The sequence below is a fragment of the Sceloporus occidentalis genome, unplaced genomic scaffold (genome assembly GCF_023333645.1).
Source record: "Sceloporus occidentalis isolate IW3139 unplaced genomic scaffold, rSceOcc1.0.p SCAF_24, whole genome shotgun sequence".
Taxonomy (NCBI): Eukaryota; Metazoa; Chordata; class Lepidosauria; order Squamata; family Phrynosomatidae; genus Sceloporus; species Sceloporus occidentalis.
In genome coordinates this window covers 11,752,367-11,779,961 of record NW_028317004.1, presented here as the reverse complement: position 1 = coordinate 11,779,961, position 27,595 = coordinate 11,752,367, and the positions used below count along the sequence as shown (strand labels likewise).

Genomic DNA, 27,595 nt, shown 5'->3' with positions numbered 1-27,595 from the left:
CACTGAGAGGGTAGTAAATAAGAGGGACAGTCGGTCAGCAGAAGTGAAAGAGGCTAATACAGTGAGGGAATGTAAGCATGCACAGGGTAGTGATAAAGCTATTCTGACACTTAGATGAAACCAAAGACTGATGATCTTTGCATCAGGAAAAACTGACAGACTAGATGAGCCGAATAGTTTTTGTCTGCCATAAAATCCCGTGTTTCTAGGTCTATATACAGTATTGGACTTCATGTCCACAGAAAAATTCTAGAGGAAATATTCAATCTTATCAGTCCTTTCTTTAATGTTGTAATGACGTTTTCTATAATTTTCTATAATTGACTGTATATTGACTAAAACTGAATTTCACAAAGAAATTTCAGTTTCATTTCAACAGCTCTACTACGAATTATGGTCGACCAAGCCCTTGAGCTTCCTCTACAAGATTTACCCCTACATAATACATAGTTCAAAAAGTGAGATCGTTTTGAATCTACGCAAAAGCTGGATCCTTCTGTTTTCACACACTGTGGCTGAACACAAACACTGCAAAGTGTCCAATGCTTTCTATCACTTAGGTTGGGTGTATGAAATTGTGGTGCTCTGCATGAAAAAGAAGCTTTTCCTATGATTTTATCTGTCCATATATCATTGGTGTCATTGATACTGATGTTGAATGCAACATGTATATTTGTTTTATTTAGTATGTAAGAATGTGTTTACTTGTAGCAGAATTATTCTAAACGGCTTCTTTGAGAAAATTGGATATATTATATATTATATTATATATTTATATTATATATTATATATATATTACATATATATATATTATATAATATATATAATATACATATATTATATAATATATATATTATATATATATAATAAAATTGGACCCTTCCATATATTATATATATATATTATATATATATATATATATATATATATATTAAATATTATATATATATATATATATATATATATATATATAAAGTTCCCACCATGTCATGAAAAAATGTTCAACGTAGACCAGAGAGTACAATAACTGTGGGTTATTTTTATTCTTGCACATTTCTAAAATGGCTGTATTGCTTATGATGCACTACATATATTTTTCCCTCCTCTTTCTTTTTTCACATACAATTAGTTCCTAAATATATTTTTGTTATCTTATCTAAAAAGACTTTCCTATTTTTATTTAAAATGTTGAATTGCAGCTTTGTTCTGTAAATCAAAATTGTTATGGTATGCACCACTTGTTCTGTCCTGCTTACCCATTTTAAAGCACTGCAGAATATTTTTGCGATATTTAAATTTTATAAATAATAATCAATATATATAATGGACTTTTTGAATACAGGCTACACTACCTTGCGGAGGTCAGGTGGGGCTTGTTTGTATGTATGCCTACAGCATTGATTCTAATTTTTTTAATATTGTTCACTTTGTAGTGATTTTCATATTGTCAAAACTGCATAAAATGTTGTTACAAAAAACATGCATTAAATGACAATAGGGAATTATGGTGAAATGAAGACAAAGTAAAAATGCTTGTGTCCTCAAATCTAAAATACCCTACATTATCCATACTTTCATCTTCTGAAGAACAGTTTTATTATTTTTGCATTTATTAAATAATATTATAAAAGTACATGACTTTATTTAAAAAAAAAAGTGTGGTGTATATCCATATATTCTTATTTTTCTGTTTTCAGAAGTTGGCATCCCTAAGTGTGTCTGTTATTAAGAGGTCACTATACAATTCCATTTAATGTTTAATCTATATTTTACACCTTTTGTTCTTTTGATTTACCAGGGCTGATTCCCCTTTAAGCTACAAGTGATGATTTCGCAAAGACATGTGATGTCATAATAAGACACAAACTATATTAACAAGGCGTTCCGGAATTTAGACAGATATTCGAACACTCACAGGTAAGTGATGTTCTCCTAAACATCAGATAAGGCTGAATGTTTGAGGTTCTACAGCACTTTATAAAGTCACAGACTAGATATTTTTAGGCCTTTTTCAGACCTCTTAACACAGTTGATAAAATAGAAGTTTAGCTACACAGTTTTTCTAACATTAAGACCATATGACCCAATGTTTCACTTTCATTTGAGGAGTGGACACATGTATCACTAGAGTGCAAGGATTCTACAAGAACCTGTTAGTTTACGAAACAAAGGAATTCCCTAATCGCGTGTATTACACGTATTACATAATTACAGTGTTTATTCTGTAAACCAATTCTTACCTGTTTGCAGAAACCAGACTTATTGAGTGGGTTAAATAGATGATATACATAGAAATATAGACTTTGACGCCATATAAGAACTATTGTGCCCATTAACCATTCTAACCTAAATCAGTCTTTGGATTTGCCTTAGATTTAGGATAGCTTTATGCACCACTTGTTATGTCCAGTTTACCTATTGTGCGGCACTGTTAAATAAGTTTGGGCAATTCAAATCAAAAAGTAATATGAAATAATAATAATCAATTAAGTACAATCCCTCTAGATCAGGGGCGTCCGACATGCGGCCCGCGGGCCAAATATGGCCCACCGGACCTTGAGGTGCGGCCAGGCGTGAGATCCGCAGGCAGGGCAACCGGGATCGCAGAATCGCAAGGGCCCTGCTGCTTTCCTGTGGGTTGTTCGCACAGGGGAAGCTGAGCCCAGCGGAGTCACATGAATTTATGTCACATCACATGACTCCGTTCCATTCCTGCTTCCGCTGTTCAGCACAAGAGAAGTTGCTTGCCAGCTACAGAGTGGAAAGCAGCAGCCCCTGCATAAGTCTGTGAGTGAGAGATCTGCAGTACAGGTAAGAGGGTGGGGTTGTATGCGTGGTTGAGGGAATGAATCTGTGAATGAATGAGTATATGAATGAGTGTATGTGTGATAGCATTGATGTGTAAGTGGGGGGGGCATGGAACAGGGAGTCTGAAATTGACCTCATACTGCTGGCAGCATCAATACACAAGGGGACAGCTAGCCTGGTTTCAGCATGTATTGGCTGACTTGGAATGATAGGCGTGTGATTGCTGTTAACAATCACACTACTATCATCCCAAATCAGCCAGTACATGCTGGAACCTTGGTATGCCTGGGTTAACAGCAATCACAGTCCTATCATGCCCAGGTTTCAGCATTTACTGGTTGCCTGGGCATGATAGGAGTATTTTATTGATAACACCACACTTTTATTAAAAGTAAGTAACACACCAAAATTGGACAAAAAATACAATAACAATATCAATTTATATATGATTGTTAACAGCAATCACACTCCTATCATGCCCAGGCAACTAGTACATGTTGGAATTTGTGTGTGCTGTTAATAATCATATTTATATATATATTAATATTGTTAATACATTTTTTTATTAAAAGTGTTTTGGGTTTTTTTAAAGATGGGGTCATTTTCTGTTTCGGTTTCGATCCAGAATTTTCATTTTGGTGCATCCCTAGAATAAATAGAACTATTTAATTTTTACATATCCAAAGATAAAATGCCCTCCTGAATTTTTAGTCACGTCAGAGGACAAAACTTTCTAAGCCCAGAAATCAGTGAGGGGCATTGTAAAGGATTTTGTGTCATTTACTTTATTTCAATCTGCATGTTTTATTAAAGGTTTTTGGTTTTTTTTCAAATGAGTGCGGGCCCCGGACATATACATTTCTGATGAAGTGCCGCACTGCAGAAAAAACTTGGACACCCCTGCCCCTGTTATACTAATTGTTATGTCATTTTTAAGCTTTGTACAACGATGAGGAAACTGTGCAATTTTGTGCAATATAACACAATAAATAGTGATAAAAAAAATAAAACAACTAAAATATTACTCAATATGAATTAAAACAGCAGGCTGTATGGAGAGTGTTGGAGCTGGAAAAATTGGTATTTCTTATATCCTTGCATTAAAGTTTTACAGCAGATCTGATGTTATTAGCATTTAAAGAATTTAAAGAAACATTTTATTCCACTACAGTTGTCCTTTAATATTGTTTCCTTTGTTTGCAGTGATTTGCATATTGTCAAAACATTGTAGAAAATTTCCAGCTACAAAACAAAATTGGCTATGCCAAGGATAATCCACTAGGTGGCGCTAAGCAACACAATACCTGCACTGAGATGTGACAAATTTAACCTTCAAAATGCTCAGTGAACATTATGATCAATCTCCAAATTATTGTATCATTCTAATTATAATCTAAGTTATTCACAGGATGATTTATGTTATTGCATGCTCAGGGCATTTTTATCTGTCACTGCTACAATGTCATTGAAAACACTGTGCAAATTGTTTCACCGTAGATATGAATCACATCTGTTTTGTGATAAAAGGCAAGTGTTAAAGTGGCGTGTCCTGAGACATCACCGGAAACATTCACCAACATCAGGGAGAATACCCCTAAAGTCAGTGGGACCCCCTGCAATGTCAGCGGGACAGCACACCCACATCAGCAGGAGTAAATGCTCGCATCCCTCAAGGAGGGGCTCTTGAGTCATAAAGTTCCCAGCTACACAGATAAGACCCAAAAGAAGAACCAACTTATGTCGGCGCACTTCATTGACGTCAAGCTGAAAAAGAATCAGAATACTTTCATGTTTTGATGTCTGTGAATCCCTACGTTAGATTAATATATTTATTTTAGTATTGCAGCTAATAACATGTATCAGGCAATAAAGTTCTAAAATAAACTAAACTATATTTGTGTGTTGAATATTGGGTTAAAGGTGAAAATATACGATTGGTAAGATGCTAACTCTAAGGAAGTGACTGTGATATTGTAATAAATAAGTTAATGTACCGTCTTATTTAGTGACAAAGAAGTTGTAGCTTGCTACTGTACTTGTTGGCTTTGAAAATATTAAATTGTTACCTGTATACTGTGTTTTCATCTCTGTGCATGTGCATAATGCTTCAGATTTCAGCAATGTGTTAAGTTTCTTTAGAATGCGTTTTTGCACATTCCTGATGAAGTCTTTATAAACTGGAATGAACATCGAAAAATATATCCATTTATGCCTCGCTTGATTGATTCCTTGAGTAGAATTTGTTTTTTGTTGACTGCAGTCACAGTCTAGAATCCATGGCAGCAATTGAAAGTTTAGTCAGAAAGTAGAATTTTACTCAACTTAGTAACATTAAATAATTATGTTTTGGGAACGGTTTGGACAATCCATTAGGAATGAAGTTTCTAATGTTGAATTTGGTTACAGTAGACTGTAAGCGCCATCACGTTAAGTGGAGCAATTTCTTTAACTACAGGCTTTCTAACATATTGGAAATCATCTCTAGAGGTTTAGCTATATGTTGGAAGGATCTGCAAGATATTATACATTATAAAATCTATCTGGAATGTAACTTTTTTGGTAATCTTCACAATCCAGGCTTCATTTACTAAAACAAAAGATAGGTAATTTTAATGATGCTAGATATCCATGCTATTGGCACCACTCTGTATTGTGAAGACATCTTGAAAAGTTAATTGCTCAATATTGCTTTTCTTTAGGCAGATTTTTGGATACTTTGGATAAGTATGTAAAAGTTATGATGCCTCATAGCTATGTCTTCCATTGAGACAAGCCTAGCATGGGACACACCAGTTCTTTTCTGGAAAATCTGGCAATTTGTACACCTGAAAAAAATGTTGGTCTTTCTTTGCTAATTGAGTAATTGTCCCATGAGGTTACAGGATCTCAAAATTCTCTTCCTAGGATAGGACAAACTTCTGAAGTGTCTAAAATGTATGTGGTTTTATATCCTTTTTCTATGTTGGCCCAATGAAAAGTACGCTTTCATTTTTTGGGGGGGCTAATGAGGCTAAATCCATTTTCTATGCTAGCGGAGTAGGGATTCCCACTTGCTCCTCAGGATGCATTGCACCTCAATGTACATTGGATATCAATAAGTGGGAAACCTAAGCCTATGCGTGCTCTGGCCAAAACTCAATTGTCCTGTTACCCTTTCTCTCACAAAATCAGTCCAGAAAATAAAGTACAGAAGACAAAAGTCTGAAACAATTTAAGGGAAAAATTAATTCTAATCCCTTAGTGTTCTCATCTGGATGTCTGAGACAGTAGTAATCCATGACATTTAGATTTTAACTAGTACAGATATGGTATGTTTATATAATATCAGCTGCATTTAAAGCCTTAATGTCTTATCACACTTTAGTCTGTTCAGTAGCATGTAGTCTAGGATCACATTTTGCCCCTGCTTAAAGTTGTGTGTGCTAATTTAATTAGACAAACTACAAGTATAAATGACATGCTCATCAACTCCTTTATTTCTCCTAGAGTCCTTAGCATGCTACATTAACCTGACAATGTTTACTTATGGGCTCATTTAACAACACAATTCATGCAGTTCACATTTTGGATTTTTTACATTGACATTACATAGGTTAACTTTTTATTTGTTATTTCATTTCCCTGTAGGAGCCAACTGTATCATGTTTTCATGATCTCACTACTTTCAGAGTTATCACAGGGAACCTTAAAATGTCACATTCATTTAATTAGGATGTCTAATTAACAAATTGCCCGCTGCTTTAAAGCAGTGATGTGCCTGTTGAGATTTGTTCATTGAGCTGATAATATGGTATAGTTCTTTTTGAGTAACATTGTTCATAAAGTGGTACTCACACCATAGATTATTGCTTGTGCAATGGATGTGGGTCATTTAAATACATCTTGTTTTCTTCTGTAAAATAAACTGTTAACTTGAATTCACATCATGGAATAGATTTCCTAAAAGTATGCCCATTTTGGATGGGTGCTAATGTCATTTGAAATAGAGCAATGTTGTCTTTTAAGAGGAGTTATTGAGTATTCTGGAATCTCCAGAATCAGATCTCTCCTCATAGTCATCTTCTGTATATATGGGCTGTTTTACCACAATGGGACAGTTCTCCTCTGGAACTGAGATCCTTGGGTCTTCTGGAGGTCTAGTGGGCAAGACAGGGGAACTTCTAAAGACCGTTGAGGTGTTACCTGAGAAGGGACTGACATACTGAGACCTAAGTTGGTACTGTTGTTGTAAGGTCATAGTGTTCCACAAGGTGACATCGTTTGGCAGGAATGGGCTAGACTGGTTTCTTGCTAAAGTGTTTCTTAGTAGGAGAGGGTACCTGGGGGTCTGTGGGAAGGGGTGCTGTAGAGGTACGGCTAGAGGATTGGGGACCACATTGCTGGAATCAGCAGAGAAACGCAGTGTGTCTGGAACCCTAAAGGCTGACCCCACCGACCACTTGGAGGAGGATAAGGGATATGAGCTCAAAGTGTGCTCGAATAAGTGGCCATTGGCAGGTAGCACAAGACCATCAGGGTCAGCAGCAGTTCTCTCCACTGTCACAGAGGATCTGCTGGATAGAAGGACTTCAACAGCCCCAACCAAGTCTCCTCCACACCCCTTCAAGATCAGCTCAAGCACAGTGGGCTTCTGGCTTGGAAATATTTTCTTGAGCACCTCCAGAGGTGGTCTGTTGGATTTCAAGCTGAAAGGCAAAGACACGGTGCCCGAAGAGCCCTCAACCAGGAGATGGCTTTGTTCTGCCTGATACTTGGGGCTCTCAGATGTGTTCTCTGCATTGTTACAGCTCTTCTGTGCCTGATAGCCGGCCTCATCCACAGACACCACCTCGGGGCTCTCCGGGGAGCAGCAAGGCTTCACTTCGGGGGAGCTCCTCTGGTCGGTTTCCTTGTCACTGTAGTTCTCTCCGTTCTCCGTACTGCTGCTGTCACCTAGTCTCTCCTCAGATAGGTCTGCAAGGAAAGATAGTCATCAGTACAGGAAAAAAAGGAGAGAAATACGTTCATATGAACCAATGTCAAGTGTATACAATCTAGAAAATCGAAGATTTTAAAAAAATATATTTTCCTCAATAATTGTTTATTCAATTCATGTGAAAGAAACTAATCCAAGCTAAATGTTGCATCTTTCAACAATATCTTTCTCCCTCACACTTGGTATATAATTATTATTATAAATAATTTCACGTGAGAAAAAAACGTTTTCAGAAAATCTCACTCTGCTAAATTAAGGACCAACATTTGCATGCTAAAAAAATTAAAATACAATTTTACAGTTAAATTTTAAAAAATCGAACTCTTTATCTGTCTATAGATATATATATCTGTACCCTTCCTCTTCCTCTTTTTATATTCCTGTCTGTAATTTCATAGGTTTCCAGATAAACTTTACCGGAACGAATTTTTATTTTTATTTTATCATTCCTTAAAGCTGAACATTTATAGTGACTGTGTTGTTGTTTTTATTAAATTAAGTAAAGAGCTATCTGAAAATGACATTGCCGGCTTGAATTTTTGGTGACTACTGCCCACTTCTTGGTTTGTTCCTATTTTTAAAACCATTACATACTAAGAAATATCAAAATACTATAATACTGAAATAGAAATGGTGTTTGCAGTCACACCGCTGTGGAATAAATAGATCGCTTTTAATTAAGGGAGGGTGGTATGATCAGTAAGCTTTTTGATTAGTAAATTATCAAAAAACAGATTTTGAAAAAATCATTGAGTCCATCTAATCTGCCCATTTTCCTGATGTAACAGACCTTAATCAGTCTTGGATCTTCTCTTATTTTTATGCCTACCCCATGCATGTTTAAAAAAAATCCCTTACTGTATTAGCCATTACCACTTCTGATGTGAGGCTATTCCGTTTATCTACCACCCTCTCAGTAAAGTAAATTGCATTTTGGGCATCTCAGTGAAAATACCATGTACCCACCAAAGGCTGGAACTACTTTCTGTCTGAACTAGATGCACCCCCAGTATCTGCCAACATCAATGCATACCATTGTGTCCATAGCTGAGAAATGTCTCATCAATGCTTGGTGAGTGTTTTCCAAACAAGCTCTCCACTGCTTGGTAACATTTCACTTGAGTGTGACCTTCTCCAGAAATTATGGCTATCGTGTTCAATTTACACCGTCTGCCTGTGATTACTGTAATCTTTTATGAAGACTATCTATCACAGAGAGAACATTTTATGGTTTGGGCCAACAGCGCCCATATGCAATAAATATCTGGTGTGAAGGTTGTTTATTGTATGGGTTCAACGTCCCTACTGAAGCTGTCTACAGAACACTGGCTGATTTTGGAGGAACTTATTCAAACGATAATGCTAGTTCAATTCCTTGGAACTCAGAATAACGGGTTTCACCTATTTCAGCTAAAAGACTAAAATTATTAAAAACTTGTTATTCGGAGGTCACAGATTTTTCTTACCCGTGGATTATACTTAAGTACACGTAATTTAATTTACAACGTACATTAATATAAGAAAGTAGCTGTAATGTTCGGGTAGGAAAGTTGAGTTGTAATATTTATTAAATATTTATCTGAAATTGCGTATTTGTATGAGTAATTTAAAATGAAACGATTGTGTGAATTATTACTTATAAATGGTATTTTGAATAATTAATTTCCTCTCCCATTATTTCCCTGCATTTATAATTATAATTTCCCTGCATTTATAATTTTAGTTTCAGATAAATGCTATGTATATATATATATATATATTGTATATATTTTGTTTTAGATTATTTTACATAAGTATGGCAGTTTTAAAAGGGCAATATTTAGTCTGAAAATGACTTGTCATGCAATACTAGGATTTCGGTTATATATTCATTTTAAATGTGTCTATTTAGGAACCCCTGGAAACTGGATTTTTTTAATGGTTGGTTGAAATATAAATGGCATAGTTGGAATTGCATTTTGAATACCTTTTTTCCATATACACAGAAACGTAGACGATAGGCTGATAAGCCACGAAATTATACTAACAAAATGTGGTGGTTTATATTCGTAATGCATCTGCAATTGAAGCAAAGTCATTTTTACACATCGTTGGTGTTTAAGGGGTTAAATTCAATTTCAATTTAGTAGTTGCAATGCATTATCAGAAAATGTTATATTTCATTTATTTAACGCCAATAACAGTTACTCAATGTCGATAAGCTAATTTTGTATATAGAGAAAACGTTTTCAGAACATTTGGTCTGTAGTATGTAAAGCTAAATGTAAACTCCTACGGGGACTATTAATTGTATGGTCTGGATAAAACTTAAATTAAAAAAATCGTGAAAAAAAATTAAAAAGTTTTTTAGTAAGGAAAACTAATCGTATTTCCATTTTTTGACGTTATTTTGGTGATTGTGCCATTGTATGTAGCAGACGCTACAAAATATATATACTTGTAACTTACCGATATTTTGGAACCTATAACTATAGATTACTGGCAGGAGAAAGGTTATTAACTAATTATTCCATAAATATTAATCTTATTATTGATAATAATATTCACATTTAAGCAATACCTCATGCACTTTACATGGTAATATTTTAGTGAACTTTGTTAATTTGTTTATTTTTATCCTATTATTTTCAGGAATGCTTTTTCCTTTTTGTATTATGATTTCCTATTATCTTTTTTTTTCGTTGCTCCAATTGCAAAATATACCACCAATATTTTTATAACAAAGATGGTTGGAAAGTTTAAGAGGTTAAGATAGTTTAGACAACGTTTTGCTTATAGATTTATTAGTGTCGTATATTCATATAACGTGTAAATAGGAAAATAGGGATTTTGCAAGTTCTGTACTGAAAAAGCTATTAGTACACTTCACACCAGACCAAACATAGTTTTACAATTATGTTAATTGAAACCCCTTTTACCTTCCTAAATGTTGTAGTATTGTCTTTAGAAACTATATATATCTATCCCAATAATTTATGTAATGCTGTCTGTCCCTTAACATAATTTCTTCTGACATATATTAATAATGTTCTTAAATTAATAATGACCGTTTCTTGAATTTTGACATGCGAAATCTGCGTAGGCTGATTGCAAAAGTAATTCTGCCCATTTATGAAATCCCTTGCGGTGATTGTATTTAAATTTATCTAGAGCAACGTACCAAGAATAAAATAAAGCTTTTTTCACGCATTACATCCGAAGAAGGTCCCTCTGAGGTATTGAAAATTAAAAGGTATCATAAATGGCTTTGAACTATATTCTCTGGGGTCAACCCAGTAAATCCATTTTATTGCCAAATTCAGTCCCTATCTTTTTCTAGTAAGATCAGTATGAGCAGCAATTTCCAGCACAGACCTTTTTCCAAAGTACTAAAAAAAATAAAAATAATTATAATAATTAGAGAGGTGTATTTTAGTACACATTACTGTGCACTTGAGATCAAGGTATTAATGCTGGACAATATGGGCTCTCAAAACTACTTTATGACCTTGAAAGTACATTAAAGATATCAAACGGATGAGAATAGTCACTGTTTAACTTTTAAGAAATATTTGGGACAAAGACAAGTCAATTTGTGATTTACTACGTAATTATATATATATATATATATATATATATATATATATATTATAGCAGTCTTTGTGTTGATTCTAGAATCTATAACAGGTACTGGCACTTCAAGCCATATCCCTGTCCTCTACCTACCTGTCTTCAGTGAAAGCTGCATAGCTGAGGGTGGTTCTGGTGCCCATCGGATGGCCATCTCCCCTGGTCGGGATGGCTGCTGACTGCTGTCCGCTGGGAGAGAGGTTGGCAGCCCTGGCATGGACCTCAGAGTATCTGGTATAAGGCTCTCCAAGCTCTCGTTGGCCTGCTGTCTCCTGAGAGCCACCTGAGCTGCCATGACCCTCTGTCTCTCAATGATTAGGATGCACTTCTCGCAGGTACAGTCCTTGAAGCGGCAGTAACGCTTGTGGCCCTTTAGCCAGGATAGGACCCCATGATTTCTGCAGCGGGCACATTTAGGAGTCCTCTGGAGGGGAGCACGGGGCTGTGACACGGGCCCCCCCATGTACAGGTAAGGAGAACCGTAACCGTTCATGTCCCTGAGGTCTAGAGATGGAGGGGGTGAGCCTGTGCCAACCTAATGATGAGCTATGCATATGCCTAGTTTCACAGGTCTTTCTGGCTAGTGTGAGGAGTACCAGATGGAGACATGAGCCATGGAAATCGGGATAGCAGAAGGTTCGTTGTTAGCTCTGATGAGAAGTCCTCCTGGCTACTTACTGTGGCCCTCAGCAGGTCAAGAGCTCTGGAATGTTCACCTGCCCTAAATACAGATCAGTTCTCCAGGAATCAGGAGGGATGACAGATGTTAACAATATCCTCACCTCTTTGCTTCAGCTTGTTATTTTCTTTCACTTGGCGAGCCAATCAGAGGTTTGTCCAGCAGTGGTCCTCCAGAAGGTCCTCTCTGAAGCCCTTAGGTCCTGAGACAGGCTGCCCTGACTGTGCTGCTACAATAAGTGAAGTGCTGTCCTGTGCTCTGCTCTGTTGTCTCCCTGCTATGTATTTGAGAGGATGTGCACAGAGATGGGAACTTGCAGACCTTTCTCTCCCCCCTGTCCCCGCCCCCTGTTCTCCTTTCTCTGATCAAGACTTGTATTCTGTGCAGAGTTTCCCAACCACCAGAATCTGATGTCCCACACTCACCCACATACAGGAGCCCCTCATCACAGTGGATAACTTACCCTACAGTGTATACACCCTGTCTTAGCTCTGTCACTGGTGTGTCTGATGTTACTTCACTTCTAGCACTACTTTGGCGTAGATCATTGATATATTCGATTAAGTCAAAGTAACACTTTAACAACAAACATATTTTAATCATAGTGTAACATTGTATTGGTACAAACGCATTTAGGTTAAAAGCCACCAGAAACACCACACTTTTGGCAATTATTGCTAGTAGATATATAGCTGTATAGAGCTTACCAGTAGTTTGTGTAGATAAACAATAATTATTAGCTCCTGATTATCTCATTTTCCATGAACAGCGTATTAGCTCATATTTTGTGTAGCGGGTTAAAATGTAATCAAACGTGGTCATTGGATTTTGTAGACTCTACTCTTTTGTCCTATTTTAGGAATATCAGTGCACTGGTATATAGGGTGCAAAAATTGTTAAAAATTTTTACATTGATAACAGATTTTTAGGTCGTTTTCTAGGCAATGGTTTACTTTAAAAAAAAAAATAACTTCCATTTTTAATGGTGTGAAAATTTTCAGAGATTTTTAGGATTTAATTCCTTCTTGCTATGAGCTCATTTTGCGCTTTTTTGCCTTTAATACATTTTTTATTCTCTAAATCCAAGCTGCAAACGCAGGTCATCCTGAGAAGTTATACAAATTGTTTGTTTTTCCTCATTTTTAATGGAAAGTATAAGTTATGGGCTTCTTAAGAGAAATTTGTGATTAAGCAGCACTAGCCTGGTCCATAAAACTTACTAAAATCTGCATTAGTGTTTATGCAAGTTATAGTATAGGGTATAGTCAAGCTAAAAATATGCATTCTTTGGTTGAAGAAATTATGTGGGGTTTTTTAAATTAACATTAATTCCAAAAAAATACACACGTTAGACATAAAATATATACATTTTTTTTCTGAATTCGCCCTCTCCTTCCCTATTGGAAAATTAGAGAGCATCTACTGGAATGATTACATTTACTCAAATGACTCCTGAGCTGAAAGGATCTATGAAGTTGGCCTCATTTGTTTGGACTTCTTCATAGGTTTACAAATGATCCTCCTGAACCTCAACCATCCTCACTTGTATCTGCACTTGTGTCACAAGAATAACTGTAGTGATGATAGTGATGACAATGACATAGGAAACTAATCGGTATTGATTGTATGTGCAATAAAACATCACATGATGTGTGGAAAGGAATCAATGGTAGCAGGGGCCCCATGTGTATTATTAGATATGTCACCACCCTCCAGAAAGGACAGAAATGAGCACTTCATTAGTGGGGTCTCGGTCCATCGACTTTTTTGTTAGAAAAAAGTATATATATATATATATGTTGGCGCTATATTAAATAATAATTATATATATATATATATATATATATATATATATATATATATATATATATATATATGAAGTACGACCCACAAAAGTCAAAGTGGGGTAAAAATATTTTATTTTTCGATTATTCATCTGAAAAACTGAAAAACATATTATTTTGCGCAGGATGGCATACATCAGTTGCATTTGCTTGAATATTATTATGTGTGTTGTTTGTACATATGCAGGTGAATGCATTGCTGCTTTACATGGTTCTGTATGTAGGTGTTAGAATATGAAGTGTCATGTGGCACAAATTACCTGGGAATCTCAGATTTTTTCATTACCATTATTTGTGCCAAATTAGATAAAATCATTAGGTCAGATAACCACAAAATATACTTATTGGGGAACCGAAAGATTTTAGAGGGTATGCCTATGGAAAAGAAAATGCCAACATTATATATACATATTTTTATTTTTAAGCACTTGCAATACAATGCCATATAAAATATATGTATTTATGTATTATATAAAGCCAAGGATGGCTCTAGGTTATTAGGAAGTAAAAATATTTCGGGGACCTCATCTCTAATAGAAGTAAAAAAATAGTTGTACATAAAGTAAACACATACAAAATATACATTAAAGTGCCATTACATCAGAAATATGTGCTTCTCCTCTGAGGTGGCCCTTAGAACAGTGGGGTCCCTAAGCACCTGCTAAATATGTTTATCAGGTAGTGCCATTTGTGTCTTATCATTTCTATAATATAATTAAATAAAATTAGGAAATAGGTATAGCAATATTGGTCCAGGAGAAGAAAGTCTTCTGTGGAAGGTACAGTTTATTGTATCAACAAAGAAAATGGTAAGCCTTCAGGACCACAGAGGACTCTTCTTCAAATGCAGTGTTTAAGAAGAGACTCTTGAGGTTTCTAAAGCTTATATGGATCTACATCGTTTTCTATGTTGGTCCAATAAAAAGGTATCATCCTTGTCTTAAAAGAAGTAACTAATCAGGGTGACTGGTCCAGGTTACTGCTAAAATATTTAATGTGAGTGATAACTCCTGGGCAGCTAAATAAAACAGTATAAATAAAAAAATCTTTTAAAGAGGGGCATTATAGTTAGATAACCTGTTTTCACAAATGTAAAATAATAATTATATATAGAGGGCTTATTTAAAAAATGGCAAATAGGCTGAATCTAGAAGTTACCTCTACACCAAAGGAAAGGATTCCAATTGTATTCTTTCAATAAATCTGATGAGTCTATCTGCAAGTTTGTGACATATTGTACACTTTACACTTAATTATATTAGACAAATGTATTATGCATTTTCATTTTAGACACCACATACAAAAGGTATCCCTCTAGATTGTAAGCTCTTTAAGCAAAGACCTTCTTACCTGTTGTTTCTGTAAGTCAAATTGTTATGTTATATACTACTTGTAATGTCCTGTCTATTCATTGTACAGCGCTATGGAATATGATGGCGCTATATAAACCAATAAATAATAATAATGCCTTTTGATATCTCTACAAGTCAGCAGTAACACCTTTTAGAACATATGTATTAAGTATCCAGTTAGAAGAACATTTCTTTGCTGACCCACTGTGAGAATCTTGTGTATCAGAATTCTGGGCAAAGCGGTCAAATTGGAGCAACTTGGAACATTCAAATGGTTATTATGGTGACTGCATGACTTTCAATGCTTTGTATAGTTTTTTTCTCCTAATAAATAAAACCTAAGATGTCATTAAAGCTCTGTATCTTGATAGAGGTGTATGTGATACTATACAGCACTGGTCCCAAAAAAAGCTTTATTGTTGTTACAATTTCATCTGAAGAAGACACCTGAGGTCCTAAAAGCCTATGTGACATCTTTCTCTATGTTAGCCCAATAAAAGGTATCACCTTGGTCTATATCCATTCCTCTCATTATAAATCAGTGCAATCTGATGTGGAGTTACTGAGAAGCGTGCAAAGAATTGGTACTTTATTGGTGTCTCAGTGGTTTGGCTGACCTGATGCCAAATACAGATTGAGCTGTGAGTTTCTGTATCCATTCACTGGCACTGAATGGTTAGAACCCCCCACTGGCTTTGCTGGCTATTGAATAGTTAGGTTTAGCAGTGATCTGTGGACCCACAATCTAGTAAACCAGTAAGGGCATCTCTTCCCCTCCGATCTTCCCAGTTTGCTTGAATTAAACATGATTTCAGTAGCCTTGCCTAACTGTATGCTTTTAACTGGGGGATATTCAGAGCTAGTGACTCCACTTTTATTTGTAATGGAAAATAATTGTCTGGAGGATTATTCACAAAATAAATAATTAAGAGAAAGAACAACTATAGGAGAGATTGCAATAACTCCTAGTTTTTATTTTGTTTAAAGTCTTTCTAAAATACTGTCTGCTTTGTTTTACAGAGATATATATGAAAAATATTTCTTGTAAGTGCTAGGGAGGAAAGTGTGAAACTGAAGAATTGCATAATAATATTGCCTGTAAAAATCTTTTTTTTTTCATTAAGTTACTTGTGTAAAAGGGAAGATGGTTTTAATAGGTTGTCATGAAGATAAATTGCATCACATACAGCAAGCTTTTGCTAAAGACTCCCAGCTCTTATTTCCTCGAATTGAATTACGTTTATGATATAAAGGGAAGGGGGTCCGATAAACCCCACATGTCTCCTCTACGCTCTCTGTGTGGGATACATTTGTGTTTTTGCGATGATCATTAATACATATCGCTATTTCTAGATCTTTATTTTACGTGCCAGAGGGCTGTAAACTGCAATGCTTTGCATAATCCTCCAGGACTCAAAGGGTTACAATTTCTTAGGAACTCGAGCACACCAGCAAGGAAAGTGTTAAAACGTAATGGTGATCTATTCACTAAAGAGAGAATTGACAGAGATCTCGCAGGACAGGTTTGGATTGATCTCCAACTCCTTAAGGGAGAATGTGCTTCAGCAAGAGCTTGGTTGGCCCTGCATAATGTATGGCTAATACATTTTCCTCAATACATTTTAAAGTTTCCTCTGCTCAGCTCAGCCCTCTTCACACAGGAGAAATTTGCCAGTGTTGGCCCCTTATGAGAAATAATGAATTGAGAGTGTTAAAACTGCAACTGCCCTGCAACTCTTTCCTTAGTGAATAGACCCCAGTATGTCAATACCTCCAATAATGTATAAAGCACATAATTACTGCAAGAGTCTTGCCTTTTGGGGATTAAATCTAAGGTTTGAGTCACTACCATATTTTGCACTGAATTAATAAACGGCCTTGCCTTTTTCTCTTTAACAGATCTCTTAAATATCTAAAGCTTTTTATTTTCCGCCAGACTGGAACAAAATCAGTCTCCTTTTGTTTGTGTGATTTAAACATGTTATTATGCAGCGAGCTTCCATAACGATATACAGGCGTGCTGTACTTGGGACTTAAAATCATATTTTCTTGCAAGAAATAATTGTGTGAATCTAAAATAACTGCTTGACTGGAGAGTCACAGAATCTATCACTGCAATATAACACACACACACACACATATATATATATATATAATGTATATTTTTTATTTGTTATATATATATTTTATTATTGTTATTATCGATTTTTTTATTCATTTATTTATTTTATTTTTGTTCTTGCTCTTGTCATTGTGATTCTGGGTAGTTGAGAAGCCCCTTGTTTCACCTACTGCACAATGGAGTTCACATGTAAATACTCAATTGATATAGGGCAGTAATCTTTTTCTCATACTTAATGTGATGGGAATGTTTTACATATCCTACTATTTGACAACATACCGCTATAGGGCCAAGTTTGTATTTATGTTGGCACAATGCACCCTGCCTGAAAGTCTATTGTAACCCAACACCTGACAACCCCCAGTCCTCTTAGTGCTCTCAGAAAGGGTTTATCCAAGCACATAATGGGATCCCAGCAGAAAGCCTTTCATAGAAAGGGGCCATGGTAAACTTCACCACATGAACTCCGTTTCCAGGGCTATTAAGCTTTTAATTGGAAAATAGCAGAGGAAATTTCAAGGTGACTATAACGTGTTAGCAGTTAGTGCTTCTCAGAATAGGCTGAAAGAGAATGAGCGTCCAAAGCATATGTGCAGATAAACATAGAGAAGTGTCTGATTGCACAGACTTTAGCCTTTGAGTCTAGCACACAAAAAGAAGCCAAAAGTGCCTTGGTGTAATATCTAACATATAGCCTGAGTGGGGGCATTATATTCTCACTACCCTTACCAGATATCTCATTTGGGTATATCAACTTCACAGGAGCTTGGTGGATTCCAGAAACCAGAGGGATATGGCTCCAACTGAGCATGGCTACATGTGTTTCTCTCTTCCAAGATCCAGAGAAGCCAAGCTACTAAATAGGTCAACCCTTTCAACATGGATGCCTGTGTGGTGTTTCTGTCTCTCTCATCTCCAGCTAGACTTGTGCTACAATCCCTAATTCACAATATATAATTATATAAATACCGATATACCGTATATATATATATATATATATATATATATATATATATATATATATATGGTGCTGGAAACATTGGGAAGCAAGTGAAGCCTTGTGTGCCAATATAACATAGCCAAAAAGTAATTGTCAAAAACAGAATATGTACACTATACAGCAACCACCTAAACACGCTTACAGAAAGATCTATAGCTTTAAATCGGAGCAGCCCAATGGCAACCGCCTCTTCATAAACCTCCCATTGAGTATGTACATAATCTGAATAAAGTGAGGTCTAATGGGAATGGGAATTGTCAATTTGATTTTCTTTCGTTCATTGAGTTGTATCAAACCTATGATATGAGACTCGACTGGCTTTTAATATTCTTATATGGCAGGGGTATGTTGAAGTCCTATAGTGGCACCTCAATGGCCCTTTCCATCTCTATCTGCAAAAAGCACTGTAACTATTGGAAGGTATATTATTGGGCAAGAATCACTTGCACTCTGATCTTAATTAAATTTAGCATTCCCTGATGATTCCAATCAGACCAACCTCAAGCCTGAGGCAACATGTTAACATGTGCTTTGTCCAAGTACATCCTTAGGCTGTACATACAGACCAGTAAATGGCTGAAGTGGTGGACATGGTAAATGGTCCCTGTGAGTGATGAGCTGTGCAGCGCAGGGCTGCTCAGGGTGCAATACTTAACAATACAGTTATAGAGATGGACGTGCAGTGCCAGCTATAGCGCTAACAGTACTCTCTGACAATGTCTCCAGGGATCACTAACCTAGACCTCAGGGCATCCTCTCCTATACATAGCCTGCTGTAGACGTAAAGGGTTAATCTGGACAGCAAGACTGAGAAGTGATATTTAAAAAGCCTTAACAAACAACGTGTAACACTAGCAATTTATGTGTTCTCAGTTCCATTTCAATGCTAAAAGATTCAGCTAACATCAGGTTAATACATAGCTTAGTATTTAAGTGACAAGTGGGTGCCTAACACCTCTGGTACAAATAGGAGATAAAAACCATTTAAAATATGTTTGCAAACCATGCTGTGATTACTAGTACGTTTGAATATATATATATATATATATATATATATATATATATATATATATATATTCCAATTGACCCTAAAACGTCTGCCATGCCAGGGACACGTGGCTTTGAATGCTCTTCATCCCATGACCCAATATTGTAACTATATAGACACCCATTTAAAAATGAGTATATTCACGTTTCGAATTGCCTTGCAAATAAATTCTATGGGAAGTTAAGAATAAAAAGCCACAAAATAAAGTGCATTACCCTGTACTGCAGAGCTGAAATTGGAAGAAATAAAAATGAATCAAGTGTTAAGACTGGAACGAATAACTTAAAAAAAAAATGAAATCTGTAGTTGTTAACATATCGCACCTTTTATAGATAATATGCATCATGTATGTGATTTAAAAAAGTTGTTATATTTATTATTTTTTTTGGTGTATATAGCGCCATCATATTGCGCAACGCTGTACAAACGGTAAACAGAAATTATATTTATAAGCAGGTTACAAAAGGTGCGGGACCACGTGAAAAATGATTGCAACATAATTTGTTACATATTTAAACAAGAAGTTCGCATTTCTGTATCAAGCTATTGTATATATAAATATATATATATATGTGTGTGTGTGTATATATATATATATATATTATAAATATATTATAAATATGTATTGATATATATATGGGTCAGACCCCAATTAGTAGAATCTCTCTGGTCTGTTTAACAGTTAGTGTTGTCGCAAACAAACTCCTTGTAAGTACGATCTGGAGCAGTGCAAACAGAATTGCAGAGGTGATGATATCTAGTTCATGGACACAAAGGTATTTAAATCAAATTTCAAAATAATCTGTTCCCCCTGATTTCTTTTTTTTCTTTTTAACGTCTGTGTTTCGCTGAAAGGGGCTGGATCGGATGCTGCTAATAGCATGAAAAAGCAGAAACACTAATCGGAAAATACCTGGAATTTCTAATCCACATCAAGATGCGTGCAGTTTGTTTAATAGGATTAAAGGTTAGTGAGTAAACCTAACATTGTCACCACGGACCTGCCTGTTAACCCTTTCACAAGCTTCCACCGCTATGGGAGCAGAGGTATTTAACTCCTCCTGTGATCTCACTTTTCTTCCTTTCTTTCAAGAATTCCCGTTCAGATTTAATAGTAAACAGGCATCACTTCACATTAACACGTTAAATACACCAGGAGATATATATAGTCCATAGCGTGTATATATATATATATACACGCGATGGACTAGCGTTTAATGCTGTAAGAAATAGCAAAGTAATGGAAACGTTGTTTTTTTTAGTGGATGTATTAAATTGTATTATTGTATTATTAATGAATGGAGAAAGAGATATGTTTAGATATAGCTAATGATTTAGGACATGGGCCGATTAAATTGAGTAACATCTGCATAATATACAGACATTTAAATCTAAAGACTCCGAATTTGCATTCTCTTTGCTGTCCAACAAAACTTCGGAAACAGAATGGCCAAAGTGCCCAGGTAGATGTTCATCTTTCTTTTATGTAATACAATTGTGTGACACATTTTAAAATGTAGGATTGTGTATTGTGACAAAGCCCTTATATAGATACACACAGACACATATAATATCTAATAATGTGCAGCACTATAATGTGTCTATAGAGTGGTCTTCCACATCAAATGACTGTTAATTTTTTAAAGAAAATTGTGAAAAGATATACGGTCCAGTTACCTAAATGTCATGCGGGGGTCACCTTTCTGAACCCGTTATTTAGTATGGCAAAATGTAACATCTCTGATCTTTATTCATGTATTCTCTCTCCACCAAATGTATCGGTTTGTCTTAGTCTGTCAATTCTTGTTTTGTCATATCCCTTGAATTTATGTATTGTATTAAGCGCTGCGTAAACTGTTGGCACTATATAAATAAAGGATAATAATAATATGTTCAAGAATCAGAATGTTGCTCCTTATAGCTACAGAACTACTGCTCTGGAGCATCACAAGGGTTAATTACCCAATATAAACAGAGAAATAGAAGAAATAAGGCAGTCTTCCGACAGACCACATGACCCCCTAATACTGTATAAGCCCCTATTCTACCTGCTTTAAATGGGGTACATAAGGCAGTCCAGTGCATGGAGCCTGCCTTATTCTATTTCTATAACAGTTGAAACTAAAGTAAAAGGGAATGAGTTCTGCTCACCCCCAGAACTTCTCCTGCCTGTCTGCACTTTTTTACCTTAATAGCTATATATATCCTTAAAAGCCATAAGGGTATGTGTTTGTCCGCTGCCCCATTCTGAGTGGCTTTGTCACAATAGCAGCAGTGAGAAGGGCACAAGGACTGCAGTAACCGGCTGACAAGTATGATAAAATGATACGCCTTAACTAAACTCGTAAAGCACTGGGCAATAAAACTCAATCTTCTGTAAAATCCAATTAAGTCATTATCTGACTGATTGTATCTTTAATTGAAAACAGAAGTGACAGTAAATTTCTGTGATATATCAGGATCAATCGATACCACTATACGATTCAGCCTCAAGAAGTGATTTATAATGTCAAAGCCATATAGGTAACTCCACATTATTCTCTCTAAAACCACTGGTGGATGAAATTAAGAGTAAGTACATTTAATAAAAAAAACAAGATGGCCAGGTTATTGATTACAACAGATGGGGGTGAAATCAAATAGATGTTTTGGAAAGCACAAAGCGAAGAAAATACAAGTAATTTCTTTTTTTTTTCTATTTTAATACAGCTCACCAAATATAAACACACAAGTGGATTTAGTCCTGAATAACATTTTTTAAAGGTACAGCGGCAACAACAACGCAGAACAGTGATTTTTCTTTCTTGGTTTAATCTTCTTTGGCATAACAGAATAACAGTGAATATAAAACAGTTATGGTAACAAGTAAGATTTGTAGGATACATTGTAGGTCCCGGCAACAGACCATTAAGATATATGATTGGTATAAATTAGTCAACCAGTTAAGATACTAAAATGTATCAAACCTCTTTAGTTAATACTCTACAAAAGACTCTACAGCTAGCAATTAAAACCAGGTACAGCTTTTTTTAATGCTACATAATAACTTGCTTCCCACTCGTGGAAATACATTAAAATTGCTTGGTAACGCTTTAGCTCTAACAGCTATTTTAGCCCTGAAAGTGAATAACTGAACAGTAACCAATCTTAATTAGGCTGTAACGAATGCAAGATTCCTTTCGTTTCCAAATTTTGAAACTGCCTATTATTTGGAGCAAATGTAAGCAAACACGTTGCGTTCTAGAGATTTTGATTGGATGCGGTTAACGGTTTATGTAAAGCCAAAGTTATTAAAAATGTTACTTGATATCCTGTGTTATAACTGTGATTGGACTTGACTGTCAGTTTCAACACATGAGAAAAAAAAAAACGACAGTCAACTGTGTTTCGCATACAAATGCCTGGAACTACAAACCATTATTACATTATAAAGGCAAACTGATGAAGCTACTGTCTGTAGATAAACATCTAAATCTACTTTTAACTTGATCGGGAAGACAGTGATATGAAATACATACCATTATGCATTTAATCTTAATATAGGGTATAGATAGGCAGTGGCTGTGTCTTAACCCCTGGAGCACCAAGCCATGGCTGAACTATACATTGCAACTTCCACAGAGCTCACGTTGTTAACCGATCATTCGTTGCTTCTGTGTTCACAATAAAATACAAATTACTTTGAATTAAATGCCAAATATTAACAAGGGGGGATGTATAAAACTACAAAGTGGTATGGGACAACTGGCTCTATGCATGTATACTTTTGATTTCCATGTGTTTGTAATGATATTGTATAATGTGGCACATTTGTTATTTTTCTGTGGAAGGAGGGCGCTTCGTGATGAAAGAGATGCTTCTAATTGCCCAGAGAGGCCTTCTCACTCTCTATTCTCGACAACGGCGGTTCCAGTAAACTGGGCTGCATCGGTTCCAGCCTCACATTCCACTACACCTTTGGTGCTCTCGTTGCTAATGGGGGAATTGCTGGACAAGGAAACCAAGCCAGAATCCTGGCTGCTGGGTGGAGAAAACACTGCACATGGAAATAGAAAGAAAAGAAAGTTACACAGGCTGTTTTTCATCGTGAGACAATGTGGTCTTAAAAAATTCAGTGCACAGTCATTAATGACAGGATCCTGTCTACCCAAATATACTTGGCATTAGTGGTATAACTGATCTTCGATATAATGTACAATGTGCGTTGGGGAAACATGCGTCATTGGAATCCTGGCCCTCCTGTTTCTGACACACACATATCAGGATCCTTGACATATTATCTGTAATAATGAATGAATGAATAACATACCAAAATTAGTACTGACTAATGTAGCTTATCAGACCAACAGTAATGTATTATTACATCCAATTTTAAGATGACTTTCTGCCACCAGGCACTTTCACCGATACTCCTCCTCCTTGGCATCTTATTAGAATAAATACACTAATGATTCCACCAACTGAAGATACTACTTTGTAATAGTATGATGTATTATTTGAAAGGGAAATTATGCCACCATCATCTCTCAAGTCAGCATTTTCCAAGGTATGATTGGTTGTGTAAGATACATATAGTACACCCTACCCCACTACAGCCAACCCAAGTGTAACCTGCAAGGAGTAGCTGAGGACTGGAATCAATGTCTCCAGTTTGTTTTCTCAACTGTAATTATGGCACCAGAGCATGTTCTGCGTCAGTGAGTTATCAGCTCCCTCACAGAGCTCTCCTGATGCAGTGAGGACAGATGGAGAGTACTGGTATGACCCAACCCTATGGTTGAAGAACCTAGTCACTAAATAAATAAAGGTACATAAAGGCTAGCCCTTTGTGGTCTTCTTGAAATTACTGCAGTACTATGAGGTATATTTGTTCCAGCTGCAAAGTTTCTGCTGATAGGTGCGATTGGTTACATTGCTCGTACGTAAAAGATGTAAAAACAGACTGCAAAATGCAAGAGGGAACTCCTTAAGCCAAATATTATTCACATTTGCCATGGGCTTATCGTCAATAACACTGAACTACTGGGAAATTTGTGAAATTCCCCACGATGTGAATTCATACAACCAAAGAAGGCAGTGGATCTTCATACCACAGAAGAAAGAAATCTCAATTTTACTTGTAGAAAGTTCACACAAAATGGCAGCAATATGGAGGACAAACTGTCTGGCATGTTTCTTACCACAGGGCTCGACAAATCCCAGGCGTTTGTCAGCCTGTGATGGCGGGGGGGCGCTGCTGCTGCTGTCTGCCCAGGAGTCTGGGCAGACAGCACAGCCACTCAGAGCCCGCCCCCGAGCCTGAGATCACTCTCACGGAGTGATCCTGTAGGCTGAAAACGCGGTTGCAGGAAAACCAGCAATCGCATTTTCAGCTGCCACAGGCAGCTTCAGGAAAGGGGGTTGAGTGTTGATTGGGTCCCCACACAAGTGTGGGGACCTGACACAACATCCCCCTGCTGCCTGATCGCTCCAGGAGAGCGAAAGTGCAGCGTTAACCCCTTCAATGCCGCAATCGCGGAATTTTAGGTGTTAATTCCCGTTTTGTACAGGGCTCTGCTGTTGGTGGTCTGCCTGGAAGCCCAGGCAGGCCAGCAACAGCTAAAACGAGCCCCCACAAGCCCTGTGATGACTCCTGTAGGCACGGAAGCCTACATCAGTCATCAGAGAGACTCCCCCTGCAACGGCTGGTCTATAGACCAGCAATTGCGTCCCAGCTGCCAGAGGAAGCTTCAGGGACAGGGGGAGAGGGTTCTTCGGTCTCCACATGAGTGTGGAGGCCAGCCCCAACACCCCCCCGCTGCCTGATTGCTCCATGAGGGCGACAGTGCAGCGTTAACCCCTTCAATTCCACAACTGTGTATAACACATTCGTGGCATTGGAGGGGTTAACATTTGTCCCCACAAGCTTGTGGGGACTAAATATCAGACAATGCTGTGCTACGATGGAACATCAGCATTGAAAGCGTTAAAAAAAAATAAAATAATAATAATAATAAAAAAACAACCCCAGCACTGACCTGAAAGTCCAGGGTGCTTCCAGGTCAAATGCTGTGAGTTTAGTAAGTGGGCTGATGATGATCCGATCACTCCTAACCAACTGTTAGTTTAAAAAAAAATCCTGGCTCCTAACTTTTTTAGCTGGCGCCTAGATTCACAACAAATTTGTCAAGCCCTGTCTTACCAAATGTATATTACTCATGGGCTCTATCAGTAAGCCTATGACGAAGGATCGTTAGAACCAAGTGCATAAGGCAGTCCGTGTCTTTTACTGATTGCTGCTAATCAAACTAGGGTGACTGCCTCTTAAATATTTAGTGGATACATGCATATTTCACAAGTAGTTGACCAGCTGCAGCCCTGCCCTGTAGTATGTGGGATGGAGAAACCATTTACTTACATATGCACGTCCCAGTGTGTATGTCTGGAAAAAATGGCTGATTTGGCCACCCTACAGTGAAATCACATTTTACCAGCAGACACATTAACAGGATTCTCAGGGGCACTAGTGTTGAACAAGAATCCACACACCAGGACTGAGAAAATATTACAAACAAGTACTCTATAACAGTCCCATATAAAATCACGATGATGACAAACATGCAGAGCAAGCAAGTGTTCCCGATCTGCCTGCTTGATGTGTTACATGAGAATACGTGAAACACATTAACTGGGGAGAGAGATCTTGATCTTTGTGTGTGTATCGATGCTTTTGCAGGGTGAGTGCCACAGAAATGTCTCCATTCAGCTGAGTAACACTTACAGGACCGGTTTACTGACCAGTAGCAAAAAAAAGCACTCCCACTAAAATTAACAGCACTTTTTGTGCGTGTGGGGCATTGCTAAATGACACCCAATATTCTTTGTGCCAGTGCTGGAGGTCAGTATATCACGTGCAAGGAGGTGTTCTACTGAACACATCTCCTGCATGGAAAATACTGTATTTGCTCGATTGTAAGTGTAGGCTGCTGATGCTCCCATATAGCACCTCCGTCATCTAATATAGCCCCCAGACAAACTATATGCACACCTGTGTGCATTCAAAAACTTGACAGATCCTGAACTGCAAGCCAATATGCGGACACATGTAGGCGCAGGTCACATGGAGTATGTAGGGCTCAATGTGACCCCACCGCAAAGGAACGAACGAGCTTCATGAAGTGAGATTTGCCCATATTTGAACTTGTGAAAGGGCGAAATCTTTGTGGACTGCATATCATATGATTCTCAGCCTGCCTTCAGGTTGACTGAGCATCAAGTGGCGTGTTGTTCCTAAAGATGTGCTACTCATCTCCGAGCCACTGACTGATGAGACAGGTGAGTACACAAGATTTTGACACATGACATTTGTACCCCACTCCACATCTTACAGTCAGACCATTTCTTTTTCTTTCAATAAGATCCAAAATGTGGGGGTCATTTTATAATCAGACAAATACACTAGGTGGTGGGCGCATGCATTTTTGGCAGAACTGGATCATCCCCTTACACACAAATCAGAGGTTTGTATCAAACCTGCAAGTATCAGCGCTGTGAAATATGATGGCGCTATATAAAACCATACATATAAGTTACATACATTTACATGTAAATAGTTTTTTTCTTTTAAACTCTGCTAGATTTATTAATCTAACCAGGTAAACAGAAAAAACCCAGCTTGAAGGATAGCTGCACGCAAGCACACTTAACATAACCACACAAACCACCTCTTGCTATAGTTATTCACTAACTGTTTCCATAAAACATCATTTACTATAATTCACATTTATTTTATTTCTACAACAGAAAAGGTCACTAGTGGTATCACAGTTTTTTCAATAAAAGGTTATAAGCACAAATTAAGACACAAGGTCATGAATGAAACTCTTCAATGCAAACATACCCGTGTAAGAGGAAAACGAAGCTATGGAATACTCTTAGCAGCAAAGGAAAAAAAGTCAGATACACACAAAGAAAGATAAATCTATTTAATATCGGGCTAAGTCTAAGTGTTAAGAGCAGGTGCAAGTCCCAAGGGTTACGCAATGAATGGCAGGAAGGTCCTTCGACCTCTGGTTTGTGATCATACCCCCGGCTCCCTCTCCCAGCTCCTGCCAAGCCTGAATGTAATTAAGGAGAAGCTGCAGTGGCAATTTTTCCCCTCATTAACTTGCTGATTGGT

At 36.9% G+C, this 27,595-nt stretch overlaps 2 protein-coding genes across 2 annotated transcripts in view; both read right to left on the bottom strand.

The window, feature by feature from the left end:
• Positions 1 to 6,808: 6,808 nt before the first annotated feature.
• On the bottom strand, positions 6,809 to 11,885 carry LOC149300631 (doublesex and mab-3 related transcription factor 3-like). The gene is made up of 2 exons (XM_089484958.1): positions 11,489 to 11,885; positions 6,809 to 7,761 (listed from the first exon to the last, which is right to left on the bottom strand). Exons 1-2 carry the CDS (start codon positions 11,883 to 11,885, stop codon positions 6,809 to 6,811), a joined length of 1,350 nt encoding a protein of 449 aa, XP_089341084.1.
• Positions 11,886 to 23,318: 11,433 nt separating this feature from the next.
• LOC149300630 (doublesex- and mab-3-related transcription factor 1-like) overlaps positions 23,319 to 27,595 on the bottom strand; it is a 29,559-nt gene continuing 25,282 nt past the window's right edge. Inside the window, exon 5 of the mRNA XM_089485062.1 lies at positions 23,319 to 23,473. Coding sequence (XP_089341188.1) covers positions 23,319 to 23,473 — 155 coding nt within the window. The remainder of the gene's footprint in view (positions 23,474 to 27,595) is intronic.